Source organism: Bipolaris zeicola (assembly GCF_000523435.1).
Source record: "Bipolaris zeicola 26-R-13 unplaced genomic scaffold scaffold_404, whole genome shotgun sequence".
Classification (NCBI taxonomy): Eukaryota; Fungi; Ascomycota; class Dothideomycetes; order Pleosporales; family Pleosporaceae; genus Bipolaris; species Bipolaris zeicola.
Genome location: NW_006912453.1, coordinates 1 through 12,758, shown reverse-complemented (window position 1 = coordinate 12,758; position 12,758 = coordinate 1). Strand labels below are relative to the sequence as shown.

General features: G+C 50.8%; 2 protein-coding genes across 2 annotated transcripts; both read right to left on the bottom strand.

The window, feature by feature from the left end:
• Nucleotides 1-120: 120 nt before the first annotated feature.
• Nucleotides 121-10,962, bottom strand: COCCADRAFT_41883 (uncharacterized protein; the record flags this gene model as incomplete). Its single annotated transcript, XM_007720127.1, has 2 exons — nt 121-10,745; nt 10,776-10,962. The coding sequence occupies 2 exons, from the start codon at nt 10,960-10,962 to the stop codon at nt 121-123; spliced, it is 10,812 nt and encodes a 3,603-aa protein (XP_007718317.1).
• Nucleotides 10,963-12,371: 1,409 nt separating this feature from the next.
• Nucleotides 12,372-12,521, bottom strand: COCCADRAFT_111858 (uncharacterized protein; the record flags this gene model as incomplete). The annotated part of the gene is made up of 1 exon (XM_007720126.1): nt 12,372-12,521. The coding sequence occupies one exon, from the start codon at nt 12,519-12,521 to the stop codon at nt 12,372-12,374; it is 150 nt and encodes a 49-aa protein (XP_007718316.1).
• Between the last annotated feature and the right edge of the window lie 237 nt (nt 12,522-12,758).

The following is a 12,758-nucleotide window of genomic DNA, read 5'->3' as shown; positions in this document are numbered from 1 at the left end:
GCGTAAATCGATTTCTCGCGACGTGTTACCCCTATATCCGATAGAAAATTGACGAGTTTCGATGAAAAATTTCTGCTTAAAAGTTGGTGTGTGACTGACCACCTACACTACTATGCAAAATCAGATAAATGACGTTAGAGATGACTTAAACGATTCTAATGTCGTTTCAAGATTAATACTGAGCCTCGAGGTCGTTTCGCAAAGGAGGCTCAATAACTTCTCTGCGCATTCAGCCGTGAGAATATGCGTATTGCCATTGATTGTGACATCCAAACTGCCGGCTTGTGCTTGCGTGACGATGGACAGCTCAGGTGCTACTGTAAAGGGGTTGTCAAACCATTGTACTTTCGATATCCCGTCTGCAATGTGAATTTCCGGATTTGCGTCGATATTTTGATGTTTAATGTATGAGTCGAACATGGTCCCGGCTGGCCAATTTGTGCATTGTCCAACAATGTCATTGAAGCTCATTGAGTCTGATTCACCAATGAAAACGTACTGCTCTTGAATAGAGTGGAGAAGGTCAGCTACCGTTCTCGCTGCAGAGACATCCGCACGAACTGGGACGATGTTTATGCAGGGCCCAACTATCTCCGTAATGCCTAGAATATCGGAGTTTCGTCCAGCGACCAGTTGAGCGTAGACCACATCTTCTTCTCCGCTAACATGAGAGAGAACCAAAGCCCAGGCTGAGCTGATAAGAGACGCAATTGTTATTTCACCAGGTAGCTGAGGTAGGGGTAATGAACGCCTCAGCGTGATGTTGCGAGGACTGTCTACGTAGGCTGTAGGGGAAAGTTTTGGGATGATCTGGGTAAGGCGAGAGCCTTTGAGGAGATGCCTCCAATAGCAGGCAGACACGGGGGCTCTTTGGCGAGAGTATGCCAAATATGTTGAGAAGTCAGTGTCAAGGCTTAATGACTTGTTATCAAAAAGCGAAGCGAGCGTGTTCAGGATGACGGGGATACACCAGCCGTCATACTGGGCGTGGGATAGACGAATAAGAAGCCGAGCTGCCTTCGAGGCATTGCGGATGAAGATGAACGAAGTCGGTAACCCAAGCGGCGATAACTGACAGACATCTCGTAAAACTATGGCATTGGATTCTTCATCCATGGACCCATTGACCTCGAACGTTGAAAAAGGAGCATCAAAATCGCGAAGAACCATCTGTAAAAATTGACCTTCGTAGGACGTAAAATGCGTGCGGAGAATTTTGAAGTGCTGTGCAAGTGAACGACAACTATTTTCTAGACGTCTGACATCCAAAGAGGGGTTCAAATCCATATAGATGTAGTTGAAGGCATCACGAGAATTCCGTTTCCCGTAAGAAAGATAGTGTTCCTGAATAAAGGAGACAGGCCATATGTCCTCAACGCGATCCAAGGCTACGAAAGGTCGACATTGCGTTCCGCTGGAAACTACAACCTCGTATAGACTGGACGAGAGTAAAGAAAAATTGGCAGGGGGCTGGAAAGCAGTGGTAGGCGAATTCGAGGAAAGAGTGGCGAGATCGTGCAGTATTGAAGCCCGGAAGACCATCGCAACTGTCAATTGGATGCCTTGCTTGCGGGCTTCCGCCACCAGCTTCATGGCCCCGATCGAGTCGCCACCTAGGCGCAAGAAGTTATCGTCTAGCCCGATAGTATCCGCATTGATACCAAGTATTTGAGCCCATAGCTGCTGTAGCTTCTGCTCTATCACTGTTCTTGGCTGCCGCTTAGGTCCCTGGCTCTGCATACGCAGCTCAGCGAATTGCTGCGCTGAGAAGGACGCCCCTATCTCGCGCAGCCGCCGCCTGTCTATCTTGCCTGACGTCGTTGTTGGAAGTTTTGCCAATTCAATGTACACCCCAGGCACCATATAGCTGAGTAGTCGCTCGCTAAGCTGTTCATCTACATTCGTAGGGAAAAAGACGCGGGACGCCAGCCCGCCTTCGGTCAAGACGTTATCCTGCTGCACGAACACGGCCACCACTGCCTTGTCCTTCTCGTTTCCTGGCATAATCACCTCTGCTGCTACCTGCTCGGCTGTTGGCATACACTCGCGCACGTGGTGCTCAATCTCTCCTAGCTCTACCCGCTGCCCGCGTATCTTGACCTGCCCATCCTTACGACCCACGTACACCAGGTCGCCATCTGCGTTGTAGCGTACCAGGTCGCCCGTCTTGTACAGTCGGCCTCGCCGCCCTATCTCTAGCAACCAAGCAGGGTCGCAGATGAATGCGGCCGCAGTCTTCTCCATATCATCGAGGTAGCTGCGCGCCAGGATCGGTCCCTCGATGAGCAGCTCGCCTACTGAGCCTAGAGTGGCCAGCCTACGGTGGTCATCAGGGTCTACCACCCAGCTGACGGACGCGATCGATTTCCCAATTACTGTAGATTGTGATGCATCTATATCAAAATATGCAGTGCTGAAGACACAACATTCCGTAGGCCCATAAACGTGTATCAGTCTAACATGACCTTCCCAAATGTCCCAGTCCGTAGGGCGGATGATTTCGCCACCCACTGCAAGTGTAGAGACAGAGGGAATCTCACGAAGGTCTAGGAGACGTGCAACAGTCGGTGTAAGAAAAACCCAGGTCACACTCATCTTGCTAATGGCCTCAGACAGACTATTACGCCGATCACGCTCTGAAGGGACACATATACATCCGCCGTGTATAAGTGTAGTCCAGATCTCGGCTATACAAGCGTCGAATGTGTAAGATGAGAATTGGAGGACTCGACTATCTTGCGTGAACCCAAGCGCTTCGCCGTGACCCAGACTACTCGTTGCGATGGCCTGATGCTCGACCACCACGCCCTTGGGCGTGCCTGTGCTGCCTGATGTGAAGATGACATAGACACTGTTTCCTGGCTGTACATTCGGGTGCACTTTCCGCTCGCTGGCCTCGCTGAGCAGCTGATGGACCGATGTTTTACTGACTGTTACAACGACGCGACCTTCTCTGTTGCAGAGAGTCGTGTATTGCTCTGAGGCCAGCACTAACCTTGCCTTGGTCTGCCGAAAGATCTCCTCGTGCCGACTTGGTGGATGCTCTGGGTCAAGCGGTGCAAACGCCCCGCCAGCCTTGAGCACAGCGAGCATTGCTACCACTGTCCACATTGACTTTTCGAAACAGAGGGGAACAATAACTTCTGGCCCAACTCCTAGATCAACCAGATGGCTAGCTAGCCTAGAGGACAAGGCATCTAGCTCGCCGTATGTAATCTCGCCGTATGTCGTCTCGCCATCCCACGCGCAGATGGCGGGTGCAGTAGGCCGTGCCCTTGCCTGCTCCATAAACAGGTCATGCACACACCGCTCTACCATTGCTGGGACTTTAGCGTTCCATTCCCATAGCTGCTGTTTATCCTCGGAGCTAAGTAGATTGATATCGGCAATTGTCGTGCCGACGTTAGCTTCTGCCATCTGTTTCATGACGAAGCTGAACTGGCCCATTATCTTCTCTAGCTGCCATCGCTCTATCGCTCTTGGGTCGAAACTAGCTGTGATGTGAACTCCTTCTGCCGCTAGTGTGCACTGCATCATTAACGCATACGTCGTAAAGTCCTGTATCTCTGAACGACTATGCCACGTCCCTAGCTCTTTGTTCATCTCCAGATGGCTATCAGCTGGCTGCACCACTACTAGCGACTGAAAGCTGCAAGCATGCTGTGCATCGACTCCCATCTTGGCGATCCGGTGCAGTCCCGTTTGCTCATATGGAATCATCTCGGTCGCGTGCCGCTGCACTGTATCAAGGAGAGCTTGCACAGTGAGTTCCTTCTGAAAACGCACACGCACCGGTACTGTCGCAATGGTAGGTCCCAGCATAGCCTCAATCCCAGGGACTGGTGTGTTCCGGCCCATTACTGTCGTCCCAAAGACAACATCATCTGAGTTGGTATAGTTCCCAATGACAATAGCCCACGCAGCACGGATCAGCGTCGACATAGTTGTGTTGGATGCTGTCTTAAGGAGTGGCGCGCACTGGTACTCTAGCATTGCATTCGCAATAGGTTGCTGTGCTGATGACGATGTCGATAGTGGTGGAAACAGGGTCCCATTGAAGTCGGCAAGCGTGGCTTGCCAGTACTTCGTGATCGCCTCCTGATCTTGCTGGCCAAGATGCTGGATAAAGGCGTTGAACCCAGTAGGCTTTTCGACTGCAGTCTCTCGGTACGCCCTCCCAGCCGCATTTAGGATGCGTGGCAGAGACCAGCCATCGTACAAAGTGTGGTGGATGGTCCACACAAACCAGCGCTTCTCGCCCCCGTGTTCCTTAACAATTGCATAGCGCGCTAGAGGGTCGCCCACCTGCATTGTTGTAGACTTATCCTTCGCAAGGTACGCTTGCAGATCATCAAACTCGGCCCACTGTATGCCTTCTGCAACGACAGCCTGCAATAGGCCCAGCATACTGTGCTGCACGATCCGGGTGCGCAGCACGGCTGATGATAGGACCACCTGCTCCCACGCTGCCCGGAAAGCGCCCTCATCTATGTCGCTATGCAGCTCTAGCACGCTCTGCATGATGTAGTCGCCTGCTCGCCTCGAAGTTAGTGACATTAGGCCCTCCTGTAGAGGTGAGCACGGGTAGATGTCTTCTACTAGGCCTCTGTTTAGGCCACAGCCAGCTGCAACTTCCTCCTGGGTTTGTGCTTTTTCGGCATCTGAATTCAAGCTAAGAAGCGAGAAAGGCTCAATATACTGTGGTGTGGCTGGAGCCTCTCTGTGGGCTGAGGCCACTAGATGAATGAGCTTGGGAGAATGGAAAATGCTCGCAACTGTCAATTGAATGCCTTGCTTGCGAGCTTCAGACACCAGCTTCATGGCCGCGATCGAGTCGCCGCCTAGGCGGAAGAAGCTGTCGTCTAGCCCGATGGTTTTCGTATCGATGCCGAGTACCTGAGCCCACAGCTGCTGCATCATCTTCTCTCCAGCTGACATCAGTTGCTGGGTCGACTCCCTGTGGCTATTCTGTACTTCTACTCGTTCTGCAAGCGCCTTCCGGTCTACCTTGCCATTCTGATTCATCGGCATTGCGTCTAGCACGGTGATAGTCTGAGGAACCATGTAAGCAGGCAGGTGGCCTTCAGCAATCTCCAGCAGCTCTTGTGGGATTTTCTGTAGGAAATTGTGCTGTAACGGCTTGCTGCCGAGACTATGCAATGGACGATCTGAGTGGTCAGTGGGGAATCGGAACATTATCCTACTCGCTTCCTTCTGCGGGTATCGATGGAAGATGACATCTAAACCACCACGCTGAGAGAATTGTCTGTTCCAACTGATCTCTACTTGGCAATTAGCTTCGCGGGCTAGCTCAACCAAGTCTATAGGTGAAAGCGAGGCAAAGCGCTGGGCTCTCTGATGTACTTCAGACAGCCAATCCCCGTGATCGAATGTCTCTGCTTCTGTTTCACCCAGCGCATCTATCAAGCACCGATCTACGATAGTCTTGCTGTAAGGAATGTTGCTCACAGCTATTGTGGCCGATGCAGGGAGACTCCGAAGCAGCTGCTGCAGAGACTGGCGCTCCAGCTGGCGCTCTACAAAATCGATCCATTCACCATCTCCAAGGCTGCGAATATTTCTTGTCTGCTTGTTTGTTTCCTTGATATGCACAACAGCTGCATAGCGGTAGCAACTCAGCTCATTTGTCGCTCTCATTTTCTTAGGTAGGATCTCTACATGCTCGATGAGGCCGGGAAAGTAATCAGGCAGGGAAGTGAAGAAACCTGGATCAACCAGCAGCTCACGCTCGACTCGCTCCATGTCAGTTACCATGCGTTGGATGTCAGCCCTTGTTGCCTTGCCACCGGCTATATGCAGTGATCGCGTTACCAAGAACTCTCGGTGCAACGCATAGGATCGAATGTCGCCAAAATAGATCGTGCGAACAGTGCCAATCTTGAGAAGTTGCTGCACGGTCTTGAAGAGGTACTCCACGCTCGGGAAGTATTGAACAACCGAGTTCACAATGACAAGGCTTGCGATGATAGGCATTTCAAGATGCCCAACATCTGCTGCTGTAGCCTTATGCATCTGGACCTTGCCTGACAATACAGGCATAGATTTGACGGATTCTGTGATGAAATTGATGGCTTTCTGGGACGGTTCCAGACCCACATAACTTTGCAGCCCATCACCCAAATTGAACAAGATCATGCCGGTTCCGGATCCAATCTCGAGTACGTGGTCGGGTCGATGGGTCTCGAGTATGGTACGTATAGTGTCATCCAGCCACTCGTTCATTTCCCCCTTGTCTATCTCGGTGCCATCAAACATTGACGTCCAGCTAACAAAGTCTCGACCAATGCTCTCAGGTTGAACAACACTAATTGGCGAATACAGTTCAGATTCGAATTTTGTTTTCCACGCGTCAATGTGGTTCGATTCGCCATTACTGTCATGCTGTGCATTGGCAATTGTAATGCTTTCGTTTGCTGTGACGAACGCAGCCAGTCGCGTCTCTTCGCCTTGCTGCTGGGCGACCACTACTGCTTCACTGACCGATTTGTGGTTATGAAGGACGTGCTCGATCTCGCTCAACTCGACACGATTTCCGCGAATCTTGACTTGTCCATCCATCCGACCGAAATACTCTAGCTCGCCATCGGTAGGTCGCCAGCGGACGTAATCGCCCGTTCGGTACGCTCTGACCGCCTGATCACCAATGATGACCGAGACAAAGCGATCAATATCACGACTGGGATCAGTATATCCACGCGCTACACCATCGCCTGTGACCACGAGTTCACCGACAACCCCAAGAGGTACAATGGTCAGCTTCGAGTCCATAACGTAGGCACCAGAGTTGCTCAGCGCTCGGCCGATAGGCACGCCATTCAATGATCTCTCTTTGTTAGCGAGGAAGAGTGTACTCCAGGCAGAGTTCTCGGTTGGGCCATATGAGTTCACAAGCTTGCCCGTGAACACATTCTCTATGCTCTGAATGTGATGTGATTCAAGTGCCTCACCTCCAACACACAGCATCTCGATACCAGTAAATATTGCAGGTAATTGTTTCGCATAACTGCCCATCAGAGTTGGTGTCATGAAGGCTGATTGTACATGATGTAGGCAAAAGGTCTGGAGTACAACCTCGGGATCCAGGACCGCCATTGGGCCAATACATACTATAGTGCCACCATTTAATAGGGGGGCGTAAATCTCCCATGTCGACGCGTCAAAGGCAAGATTGGCCATGTGAGCCATAATAGGTGAGTCCGGCAGATACTGAACTAGGTTGTTATCTCTTATTAGTCGCACAATGCCGCGGTGTTCCACCATGACCCCCTTTGGCTGGCCTGTCGACCCTGAGGTGAACATGACATAAGCGAGACTGGTGGAGGATGGCCTCTCAATAGCCGTCACAGATTGTTGAGGAATGAAGTCGTCCATCGCCTCTGTCAAGGCTTCCCTGATGCTAACAAACTCAACTTGGCTCAACTGTATGTTCGTATTTGGAATATCTGCTCCTGTAAGAAGAACAGTATGGCCGGGAAGGGACGAAAGGATGGCCTCTATCCTCTTTGTAGGCGCCTTGGAATCAAGTGGAAGATAGGCCAGGTTTGCTTTCAGAATGCCCAGGAACGCAATGATTGCCTCGCAGCTTCGATTCGCGAGCACGCCTACGAGGGTGTCCGGAGCCAGCGCTCGCTTAGACAACCACCAAGCAAGAGTATCAGATGCTTCGTCTAATTGAGCGTACGTCATCTTTGCCGTTGCATCTTGGACGGAAACCCTTGACGGGCAAATAGAAGCCTGCTGGCGGAACAGGTCTACAATACTAGAGTCACGAGGATAAGCCGTCTCTTCAACCTGAATGAGCCCCATCTCATCCAGCTTGCGGAAGTGAGCGTCACTTAGCAATGGCAATGAAGCCACTACTGTCTCAGGCTCCTTAAGACATGTTCCCAAGAGAACATGGAAGATCGATAGCATATTTTCAATAGTTTCCGGAGCATACAAGTCTGTAGAGAATTGCATATTACCCTGCAAGCCATCTGCCTGCTGGTAGAAGTGAAATTCCATATCGAACCTTGAATTTGCTGGCATAGGCACGATCTCTGTCTCCAATCCCTCGAGCTTCAGTTGTCCGAAATCCTGCTGAGAGTGTACAGCAAACACGATCTGGAAAAATGGGTGGCGAGACAGATCTCGATCATTCTTCAGCTTCGATACGATGCTCTCAAATGGAACATCTGCATTCGCATGCGACGCAACCACAACATTATGGACTTGGTCAACAAGGCTTTTAAAAGTTCCCTCGCCAACAGATGTTCGAAGACATTGCAGGTTGACAAAGAAGCCGATCATGTCCTTGACCTCCCACCTTTCCCGATTGGCGTTTGGCGTGCCGATGGTTGCATCACCTTGGCCGGTGAGGCGAAAATGTGCGGCTCGGAAGGCAGCGAGCAGAACTACAAAGTACGTCATGCCATGCAATTTGCAAAAACACTGTAGATTGTCATATAGAGAACCGCGAATCTGAATGGATCGTACGCCAGCCTGTCCTGATAAGGCGGCGGGCCGGGGCTTATCACAAGGCAGTTCCGCAGGTCGGTTTCCCTGGAGCTGCCGAACCCAGTAGTCAAGCTGTTTCTGATGATTTTCGACCTGAGCCTGCTCTCTCTGCCAGAGCGAGAAGTCACGGTACTGAATTAGCAGCGGCTGTACTTGAGCCAGCGGGTCCCGGCCCTGTGTCGCGGCGGAGTAGAAAGCAGCCAACTCGCGGGTTACCACATCCATGGACCAGCCATCCGAGATAATATGGTGCATGACAACAGATAGCACATGTTCATATTCACCTATACGGTAGATAGTCACCCGCCAGCCAGGCTCTAACCGCAGGTCGAAAGGAGTCGCTTGGTCCCGTTGAAGAGCATCTGCAAGACGCTGCTTGTCGCCCGCCTGCATTTCGATAACACTAATGTCTTTACTGCAAAATGGCTCGACGAATTGCAAACCAACACCATTGATAGTATCAAAAGTCGTTCGCAGCGTCTCATGGCGGCTCTCGACTGCAAGCAGGGCAGATTTGAGCGCTTCCAACTGCAATGAACCCTTCATGTGCACCATTAATGGCATCGAGTACCAGTTCAATCCCGGGTACAACTCCTCTAAAAACCACAAACGTCCTTGGGCAAAGGATTGTAGAGCGGGCCCAGTGTGATGCACACGAGGGATTGTAGTGAGAGAATCTGTAACTGATGTGGTGGTGACGACAGTGGTGAGCTGACAGAGCTTGGGGTTGCGAAAGACATCTGCTACAGTCAATTGCATTCCTAACCTGCGGGCTTCAGACACCAGCTTCATGGCCGAGATAGAGTCGCCGCCCAGGCGGAAGAAGCTGTCATCCAGCCCAATAGTATCCGTATCGATGCCGAGTACCTGAGCCCACAGCTGCTGCAGCACCTGCTCTATCGCTGTTGTTGGCTGCCTCTTAGGTCCCTGGCTCTGCGTGCGCATCTCGGCGAGTAATTCCTGCGTTGACAAGGACGCCCCCATTTCGCGTATCTTTTTACGGTCAATCTTTCTGGACCATGTTAATGGTAGCTGGGATACTCTAATGAACACTGACGGGACCATATATTGCGGAAGAAACTGATCCAACTTCTCTTGAACTTGCTGCACAACCTTCTGTGTCTTTGTCGTGTACTTTGTATTTTTATCGTCATTCTCGTTCATCTCGTTATCCAGGTCATCATCAAAAACGACAAAACAAGCAAGCAGATCATCCTCGCAATCACGAGGTCTGATCAGCTCCGCTACCGCTTGTTTCACGCCGCACTTTGCCTGCCTGACTTGATGCTCTACCTCCCCTAGTTCGATGCGCTGGCCACGAAGTTTCACCTGGTTGTCTTTTCGTCCTATTAGCTCGACCGACCCGTCCTTTTTGTATCTCGCCAAATCTCCAGTTTTGTAGAGGCGTTTTGAGCGGTTATTCTGCCCGAAAGAAGCTCTCCATGCTGGTGCCTCAATGAAGGATGCGGCCGTCTTTTCTGGTTCATCAATGTACTCCCGGCCTAGTGCGGGACCCTCGATGAGAATTTCACCAACAGTTCCTATTGGAAGGAGTCGCTCATGATTATTCGGATCCACGATCCAGAATACGCCTGTATAAGCCCGGCCTATATCTTTATTCGAGGAGGCGCTAGTGATTGTTGTGGACGTGACAGCACCCGCTCCCTCACTGCTCCCGTACGATTGGCGCAGATGTACCCGCGCTTCCCACTGCTCAATCTGAGAGCGACTTATGGGATCTCCACCTATACATACTACCTCTAGCGATGGAACTGAATCGGGAGTTATAAGATCTAGCACTGTCGAAGTGATGCACACCCAGCTCACTCTCATCCTAGACATAGCCGAGCCTAGGTTTGTTCTTCGGTCCTCTTCTGACAAGATACAGATGCAGCCACCATGAGTGAAGGTGTTCAGCATCTCTACCAAAGCTACAGCGAAGGAGTAGGAAGCGAATTGCAGCGTTCGAGTGTTTGCGTGAATTCCTAAGATATGGCCGTGACTAACCAAAGAAGAGCACGCTGCTTGATGCTCAACTCTGCAACCTTTCGGTTCACCTGTGCTTCCTGATGTGAAAATGACATAGGCAGTATTTCCAGGCCCCACAATGGTAGGAAGCGAAGCGTGAGAACTGGTTCGACAAACTGAATCGCGATTGACCATGACGAGAGTGCTGACCAAATCCTCGATAACCGGCGCACTCGCCTGAGATGACAGGGCTATCGAACCTGATACCTTCCCGCACATCAGTTTTAGGCGCTCCCGGGGCAAAAATGGATCGAGAAGCAAAAACGCCCCACCAGCCTTGAGTACAGCAAGCATTGCTACCACTGTCCACATTGACTTTTCAAAGCAGAGGGGCACAATAACTTCTGGCCCAACTCCCAGGTCAACTAGATGGCTAGCTAGTCGAGAGGATAACGTGTCTAGCTCGCTGTACGTCATCTCGCCATCCCACGCACAGATTGCAGGCGCGGTAGGCCGTGCCTTTGCCTGTTCCGTAAACAAGTCGTGGATGCACCGTTCCGTTGTGGGAGGTATGTCGCGATTCCACTCGCACAACTGTTGTCTGTCCTTAGGTGAAATAGCATCGATACTGGTGAGCTTTGCATCTTGATCTGCGCTAGTCAATTGCGAAATAATGAAGCTGAGCTGTTGCAGCATCCTGTCCACACTCCATTGATCCAACACTCTTGGGTCGAAGCTGGCTGTGATCCTAATCCCTTCTGTGTCGTCAAGTACGCACTGAATCACCAGCGCGAATTTCATAAACTCCTGCAGCTTGGATTGACTGGGCCACTCCCAAGTAGTTTCTTTGCCTCCTGTTCCAGAAGCAGACTGTAATATGAGCAGAGTTTGAAAGTGACAGGCATGCTGGGCGTCCGCTGATACTTTGGCAATCTGCTCAAGTCCCGTCTGCTTGTGTAGAATCAACTGAGCTTCTTGTTGCTGCAAGTTGTGCAGAAAGCAAGATACAGTAGCATCATCTCGTATACAGACTCGTACCGGGGCCATAGTAATGTTGGATTCAACCGCAGCCCTAACGCCATTGATGTCCGCCTTCCGTCCGGTTATGGTAGTACCGAATACAACATCGTCCGCGTTGGTATAGTAGCTAGCGACAATGGCCCAGGCACCATAGACGATAGTGGAAATTGTTACGTCGGATGGCCGTGTCACCAGTGGGAGGCATTGATACGTCGTTGTCGCTTCCGGGACTGGCTGCTGAACAGCTGGTGGCAAGATAGGGAACGACATAGCCTGGCAACCAGCTAGAGCACTTTTCCAGTAAACTGAAGCTGCTTCCCGATCCTCCTGCATCGTCTTCGTGATGCGTTCATCTCCATCTAGTGATGTACTCTCAAAATTATGCATATCGTTGATTCAAATTTCTTTTTTGTTCAGGATTGTTCGCTGTTAATCTTCAACCTCAAGGGCGGTTTCAGTTTTAAATACTGCCTAAACCCTGAACTGCCAAGCTACAACAATATCTGATTATGTGATACTTAGAACGCCATCTTTTTTGAGCACACTACAAAGCCTGTAGCCGCTTCTATACAGAAATACCCCGAACCCACCTTCTGGACTATCCGCGGTGAGAGTAAGACCGATTCAGGCCGAAGAAGTTCCATTACGCTTATGTTCGATATATTGACCCGACTATTAAAAGGGCCGTTTTTCGGTATCCCGTTATCAGATGATTCTATCTTGTGTAATCTCCGTCAGCCCAACAAGCTAGAAAACGAGCCAAAACATAAGCTCGAAAACTAGCTAAACTAGCTAGAGAGAAGAGTAAAAAATTTCTATTCTCTGCAGGCGCGCCTAATGTCATATACAAAACCAGTATTTAACATCTAGCTAGCGATACTAAAGTGGGGTGAGCTTGGACAATGAACAGAGAGTAAATAAAGCTCAAGCTGCGCCCCCTTCAGCACCGGCAGATTCCAGGTCTCTAAGAGGTAGGTGCAGAGAGTTAGAAATCGCCGGGTAGCTGCTAGGACCATGGGCTGAGTGGGTAGTGGGTACGCGGCCGTTCTAATTAGTTGCCGATAGAATCCGGGTGTGGGCCTGGGCACTTGTAGTTGCGTGCCCGGCCCGACAAGGTCCAACCCGTTACAGAAACTCTATAATCACTAGCGAAAGCTATAACGTGTTTCACCAGTGATTCGGCCACCCCAGTGATTCGGCCACCTCCCCACGATACCCCACCTCCACAACAATAACGCGTAATGTCTCAACCA